At 33.4% G+C, this 8,067-nt stretch overlaps 1 protein-coding gene across 1 annotated transcript in view; it reads left to right on the top strand.

The window, feature by feature from the left end:
• Positions 1 to 8,067, top strand: part of LOC106880074 (putative ATP-dependent RNA helicase DDX4) — a 33,909-nt gene that overhangs the window by 21,533 nt on the left and 4,309 nt on the right. Inside the window, 3 exon segments of the mRNA XM_052966296.2 lie at positions 3,451 to 3,760; positions 4,770 to 4,869; positions 5,678 to 5,948. Coding sequence (XP_052822256.2) covers positions 3,451 to 3,760; positions 4,770 to 4,869; positions 5,678 to 5,948 — 681 coding nt within the window.

Genomic DNA, 8,067 nt, shown 5'->3' with positions numbered 1-8,067 from the left:
AGGGAACGAAGCTTAATTCTTGTATGGTGATGACATTGAATTTATGGTTCCCTCTGTGAATGCATGAGTTAATAGTAATTCAGTGGGATCACTGTTTTAAAACCAATTATTTTATGACTCCCTAAATCTGAAATCTCTCAAAAAAAACTCCATATTGTAAAGATGTGTTACTTGGATTACTTCCTAGAAAAGTGAAAGCATGCTGTTATTTTAAAGCAGCAGCATTTAACCAAATAAAACCCTTGTGTTTCAATTAAATTTAAATATAAGCATGAATCTAGACTGGTTTCATAAGTTTGTTGCATAATTTTTCTCTCAAAGTATCTCTAGAGGTAAAAACAAGTAAATATAAAATTATTTCAATTTTGTTTTAACATCAAAGAAAATGAGTTAATTGGGTATACAACAAAATTTTAAAATCAGAATTGTGCACATTACTAGATTATCAGTTGAAATTAAATGCATATTAGATATGTAGCAATAAATATAAAAGAATACTGGAATTTATCTTTGAAGAAAACTAGAAAATGAAATACACATACAAGTAACTAAATGAAATACATTCATACATATACATAATTATTCACTGTGCAAATTGATCAAAAGTTGTCTTTTACTTTATAGGCAAGTTAAAATTACAGGTAAATGAAAAATAAAGAGGTAAACTTGAAAAAAAAAAAAAAAAAAAAATCCTGTATAAACAAACATCATGGCATCTTGTAAATCACTCCACTTTACATAATGCAATTTTGCAGAGTATACATTGGAAACTTGTTTTAATGACCTGTCTACTGAGAGCTGTTCTTTTTTGATGATGGTATTCATGGCACTACCTTTTGTGACCTTCAATTTTCTCTAATTTATGGAGATAAGCTGAAATCATTGGGATATCCTCCTAGCAGGGTTTGGTTTCTCCTAACAGTTATTATTTATTATTTTTTTTTAAAGAAAAACCAGCTCTCAACTGCGTGGCTATATCTGATTGGAACTGCAGACGGTTACATCACCTTCTAGCCCCTCCCTGATTTGTTAATATAGTATAAATGCATTAACTATTATCAGGTTCACTATATACCACACCTTGTATCACCACTACTTAGTACCTGGTCTAACGACTAGGTAGTAGCTGATCAAGTTCAATTGATGTACTTTTTATAATCGAGGTTCACAAATGGGGTGCCATTTTCATCCATGTGGTTGTGCACAGGTAGATAGAAAATTGATTTGTCTCTTGTCTCTGTATGCAGTCACGAGCAAATTTCTTTTATGCTGTTGGATTAATTTTTTTTTTTTTTAATATCTGATGACATCCCTTTCCTACTTGTTACAACTATAGCACATGTATGTGTTGCCACAGCTTCTAAGCCAACTAGGAGGAAAAATTTTTTTAAATAGTCTATTGGTTTTGCCTCTTGGGAGAGACTGTGACAAGGTCCAGTTTCTTCAGAAAAAATTTGTAAGAGAAATTTTTTAGACATTTGTTGCACTTGCTTACAAATTCATTTGCTTTGTTGCTGTGTGAGTTTTTTGTCTGAATTGCTTTTACTTTCAGAAATGGAAATCTCTATTCCTTTTCACAAACATGGTTTTGTGTTTGCTGAATATTTTGTTTGACTCTTCCATATCTTTGGTTGATAACTTTCAAATTCCGGTTCACTTCTTGACAACATAAAATCTGTTATCCTTTGTCAGTATTAAATATTTTCAAAGCAACGACGAAAAAAATGTGGTAAAAGATCTCCAAAAATTCACAGAGGTCAGATATCACACAAAATAATGTTGGATACTGTAACTCAATTGTGTATGTAGTGAAATCAGGTTTGCGTGAATGAACTAAGGGAATTTGCACTGAAATTCTCATTTAAATATGAATAGATCATTATGGTTTAATTTGGGTGGCTTGGTATCATTTGCCATTTTAATTCTCGAGTGGGTTGGTATTGAAAAGGTTAAATTTAATATGTACTCCTACATTACACCATTCAGTTGAAAACTTAATGAATATCTTAAGCAGCCATTATTGTTTGTATCCTGAGGCTCTAAGCCATTTAAGAATCCTTTATGAGAAATGTAATTTGTTGTCTTTAAACTTGACACTCATGATGATGATGAATGTAAGGCCACTTCTGCTAACGATTTTGAAAATGTGCTTGTGAAGCTGTTAATCTTTCATATGTACATATATCATCATTATATGTCTATTTCCTATACTGGCATGGGTTAGATGGTTTGACCTGAGCTTGGAGCCTGAGAGCTGCACCAAGCATGTGTTTTGGCTTGGTTTCTCTAAGTGGATGCCCTTCCTAACACCAGCTACTTTACACAGTATACTGGGTGCATTTTACACATCACTGGCATGGTTTCCCTTTAGGTGTCACTAGCACTGAATACAATTTCACTTTGCTTGATGTCTTCTTAAGCACAGCAAATTGCCAGAAGTCTTGGTCACTAAGTAACCCCTCCTCCAGGACAGGCATTTGACGATGTTTATTTTCTGCATTTCCTAGTGTTTATTGTATATGCTTATCTACCACACACACAGACTACTTTCTTTATTAACCTTCCTCTGATACTGCTGCATTTCATGTGTCCATAGTTTGCACTCAGTACACCTTATGGGGTTTCTACCTGCACCTTTTTTACATGTCAAGCAGAGAAATCTCCCTGAAGAAATCAGTGATTTGTCTTCCTACTTAGTAGAACTTTGATTCCACTGTTGTGTCCTGGAGGACTATGATGAACAAGAGGGGGCTCAGAACTGATTCATTGCTATACTTGTTGCCATCGCCCATTTAGCATTGAAGATTTCTCAAGGCAGTTTTTCATGCCTGGATGCCCTTCCTTGTTTTATAGAAAAGGTACTTTATTCCACATCACCTGGTGCTACAACATATTTTGTTTATGGGAGATATAGATGTCTTACAGTGTCATTGTGAAGGCACATACACATATGCTTGGTGAATTAAATTGCAAATAGACCTTTGAAAAATTTTAGCAAGCTCAAAATGAAATACTGCTAATAAGTGGGTGGAGTGGGAGAGCACTGAAGATAGGAAATGCTTTGTTTAATGATTTCTTGGATATTTGCACAAGACTTGTACTTTGCACTGCAGGTTGTCTGTCTAGGAAGGCAGTAATTATTATTAAGAACTTACTGGTGAGAAGGAATCTGATGCTGGTGGCATTATGAAGTGCACTCACTGCAAGATCTACACAAAAAGACCCCCTCCCCATTTACTTTATTTTTTTATGCTGTGCTTGTCCAATCTATGCCTGTATGGAAAAATTGATATAAGATGTTTCATTGTATTCCATAAAGGAACTTCTGTAGATTTCTTTGTCTTAAAAATGTGTTCATTTTCAATCTTTGTGTGTCTCCATGTATGAGACCATGAAAAGTACTGCTCTTTGTATATATTCAGTTTTTAAAATCTGAACTTTGTTATTTAGGTGAATATATCTCAAGTGAAACATTTCATACTGGATGAAGCAGATAGAATGTTAGATATGGGATTTGAGCCAGATATAAGGAGGTTAGTGGATGATCATGGAATGCCAGCAAAAACCCAAAGACAGACATTGATGTTCAGTGCTACATTTCCAGACAAAATTCAAGAATTAGCTGCTGATTTTCTTAACGATTATTTGTTTCTCACTATTGGCTTGGTGGGTGGTGCATGTTCTGATGTGGAACAGATTCTCTTAAAAGTATCAAGGCAGGAAAAAAGAGAGAAATTGTGCAGTTTTTTAGATGAATTTGGTAAGAATTTTAACTTTTTCATGGTTACTGAAACAACAGTTTTCCATCTTTTTACATTTGATGTTCTGTACCTCACCTTGTCTTAATGTTATATTTATTCATTACACCATATAAGCATGTTTTGTTAGTGCAAAATGTAGTTAATATTCTCATACTGTCAATTGTTTGGAAGAAATTGAGTGTGATGTGTAAGAATTACCACTGAAATGAGTTTACATTAGTTTCATGACCCTTCAGGTTGTTATGAAATTCTTCATGTAAAGTATTTGTTTTGCAAGACCTGATCTTCGAACCTTTGGTTTAGTGAGTTATGGACAATAATAATAATGTTCTACTTGCATTGTCTGTTTAACATCTCCCTTTCTCTCTTCAATAAATTTTGTTAAATGCTATTAATATCAGCATCATAAGGCAGTCTGATAAGTTTCCAGTTTGCAATCTTTAATATTTTCTTCAGTAGGACAGATTGAATTGTCATGGTTTGCAGCAAATGGTATATTGCCATTACAGACAAATGAATTGGCGTTGATGTAAAACAAAAGCATGGCAAGACAGTTTGATGTTTTAATGGGAATAGTTACAGCAATTTTCTTGAGACAAGCTAATAAAATAAAAGGTCTGCATATAAAGCAGTCATCACTTGATCATAAGTGCAGCCAAGGTTAACGTGGACATGACATCTAAAACCCCCATGCAATGAAGTTATCGCCATTTAACATGTCTTTTATGTTGGTATGAGTTGGATGGCTCAACAGGAAGTAGCAAGTCAGAAGATTGCATCAATCTTCTTATGGCTGGATGCCTTTCCTAACACCAACCACTTTACTGTACTGGGAACTTGGTGTGAAAACAAGGTGCTAAGTTGCAACTGTTTACTTGACTAATAACTGAGATACCAGTAATGGAGTTGTCTGCTGCAAACATTTTAATGAGTGGGTTGTTAACATGAAACCATAGGATAGTTTTGTGAGAACTGGTATTGAAAGATTAAAATTTTTCTTTTTTCAAGGTTCAGATAAAACCCTAGTCTTTGTGGAACAAAAGAGGAATGCAGACTTTTTAGCTTCCTACCTCTCACAAAATGATTACAAAACAACAAGTATTCATGGGTAAGTATTGATATGTATTCTGAAGTGCTCTTAAGCTTCCCCAATTTAATTATAAGCTAGTTGATCTTAATATTTTCAATTAGAGGCCAGTTTGAATTCATATGTTGTCACTGAATTTGATCTACCTTTTTATTGTGCCCTTTCATCATTCCATCATGCCTTTCATCATTTCATCATTTCATCATACCATATACCTTATCCAATCATAAAACATTTTTCACCCTGTTTTAACTTCAACTGTAGCGAGGAAGTCAAAATTGTTATCAGTGATTATCAAGTGATTGTCATAACCTTCATTTTACATCAATTTTTCAATGCTTGTGTAGGTTAGACAGTCTTGACCAGTATCATACATTGCCAATTGTTGCAGCACTTACACATTGCATGTTGGTATAAGTTTACGTCTCATTCCTCTTATATATGGTTGCCCTCATTCCATGTGCTCTGTCATTCATGCATACTGCACTTTTAGCAATAAATTATATATCAGAATGACAATAGCTACATAGTCATAATTCTTGTTAGTTTGCCTTATAAAAAGAAGAGTACATGTGAGAAGTGTTATATCAGAAAATCTAAATTGAGAATGAATTCCCTGACTTTTTTTTTGTGTGGTTTAAAGCAAGGAAAGTAGAAAATGTAAGATTATCATGAATTTTCTATTTTATTGCCAGTTTGGTAGACTAGTTAAGGGACCTTTGCACTTAATGCACTGCATTACATAAATTCCAAAGGGAACTTGTTAAAAGCTAAATTTATAAAAATATTTAAGGAAATTTAAAACCTGAATTTACTGTTCTTAACTCAGAGACCGTCTTCAACGAGAAAGAGAAGAAGCCTTACAAGATTTCAAGACAGGTAGAATACCAGTGTTAATTGCAACTTCAGTGGCAGCTCGAGGACTTGATATTCCTAATGTCAGCCAAGTTGTAAACTATGACCTTCCCAGCTCTGTTGATGAATATGTCCACCGCATTGGCAGAACTGGTCGGTGTGGTAATACAGGTCGTGCCATCAGCTTTTATTCCTCTGATTCAGACTCGTGTCTGGCAAAAGCATTGACAAAGATATTGAGTGATGTGAGTATACCTTTTCACTTCTATTCTGAAATCTTTTCATTTTTGATCTGCAAACTACTTTATTTTAATGTTTTAACCTTTTAGCATTCAGATTACTCTGTCAAATGTAATACTTGTTCACATTGTTTTTGAAGATTCCAATGATGTGATTGTTTTATTCTTAGAATGGCATTAAGGAGTAGTGGGGACAGTCTGGATCTAGTCAATTAGAACATGGACGAGGTAGAATAGTCTGGTTGGATGTGGCTGGTTTAAGTGCTAAACAGTTAAAACTGATATTGAACATCTTTTATTGTTTTTGCTATATTGAAGTGATGTTTCATAAACAGTTTAACTCTGTGATGTGTTTAAAAAAGTTATTTAAATTTCGCTCTTACCAACCCTAACCCTTAACAGGGTTGAAGTGTGAGGAGATATGTTTAGAGATGGGGACTGTAGCAAGTAATGGCAAGAGAAATTGGAGTGGATGGTGGTGAATTGGTGACTATGGTAAACAAAATTACTTACTGTTTCGTTACTAACCTGGCCAAAAATTTTCTTGGTTTATAAGACCAACCTGGCCATAGCCGGCCATTGTTCTTTAACCCTTTAGTGTTCAGATTAATTTGTCAAATGTAATGCTTATCTGTTCACATTAATTTTGATTTATCCAGGTTCAAGTGGGATGTCCACAATATCTGCTTGTAACTTTGTTAATTTTCTACATACAGAATTGAAATTTTGTAAATGGGTGCTTATATGCCAGTGGTTTATAATTACATAAGTTTAGCTGATCTTTCTGACTAAATTTGACTTTTATGGGCAGGTAAATTTAATTAACAGGTGTAAAAACAATAACATTAAGAATAAACACTAAAATTCATATTCTTAATACATCTTACCTGTTTGATTTGCTGCTAAAATTATCCCAGATGTCAACCGCCAACAATTTTACATTTTTCAAGATGAGGTACATTAATTTGAATTAATTAAAATACAGGTGTAATCGATAGAAGATTTTACTCTTTTTCTATATTTCATTCAAACGTTATCATTGAAAATAAAGTACAAAACTCTTTTACTAGTCAATATACCATTGGCTATGCACTCTTATACAATTTAACGAATTCATTTACGTAACAGAATGCATCTAATAAAAAAATAGAGGTGTCGGTGCTGATGGTAAAATGGTTGTGTAAGAGACCATACAACATCATGTCCCAATCCATTATATTTTTTCTCTGTGTAAACATCGAAGTTTACACAATATCCTGTCTCCGATTCACAAACTTCCCATACCTTGATCCCCTATTTAGTTGGTTTGGCAGGCATGTACTGCCGAAAATGTACTCTGCCCTTATAGCCTATCATGGCTTCATCTACACTGAGATTTTTCCCAGGTTGATAAACAGTTTTATAATTATTTACAAGTAAATTGATTACAGAACATACTTTGTACACGGGATTGTAGTTTGGGTCGTTTTTGTTAGGGGCATTAGCAGAATCAGTTAAATGTAAATACTGAGATATTTGTCTCAGAACAAAAATAAATTCAGTGAAACGTGAAGTTATTTCAGTTTTGCTTAAATGTTACCATAAAAAATGAGTTATCAGCTAATTTTAATATAGAAGAATTGCGTACATTATTGAATTTTCAATTGAACTTAAATGCATATAAAGCAGATGTTCCATAAAGATAAAGCAGAAACACTGGAATTTATCTTTAAAGAAAACTGCTAAATGAAATTCATATCTTTGCAACAAAATGGAATAATTTCAAACACGTTTATAATTCACAAACATAAATTAGTCAACTGAATATTGACAAACTTCTATATGGAAATGTGTGAAACAAAATTTAGGAACTCTGTCATTGATTTTTATCTGTAATTAGTTTCAAGACCTGGCATGGTTTTGAGAAAGCTGTTTAAAATCATGGTTTTATTTTGGAACTTAATTGAAATCCAGTGTTTTAATTAGACTTAATAGTTATGAGTGTTAAGTGCATTGATGAAATCTTGATTTCTGATATCTTGCAGGGAGTATTTTTTAATGGTGACAAGATCTTAAAATGTTTTTATGTCTGTCACACAAGACATTTAGACTCATTAAAATTAGCTTTACTTCCATTTTACTGTTA

Source organism: Octopus bimaculoides, chromosome 3 (genome assembly GCF_046866305.1).
Source record: "Octopus bimaculoides isolate indiv1 chromosome 3, ASM4686630v1, whole genome shotgun sequence".
NCBI lineage: Eukaryota > Metazoa > Mollusca > Cephalopoda > Octopoda > Octopodidae > Octopus > Octopus bimaculoides.
This window is presented reverse-complemented; position numbering and strand designations above follow the sequence as displayed.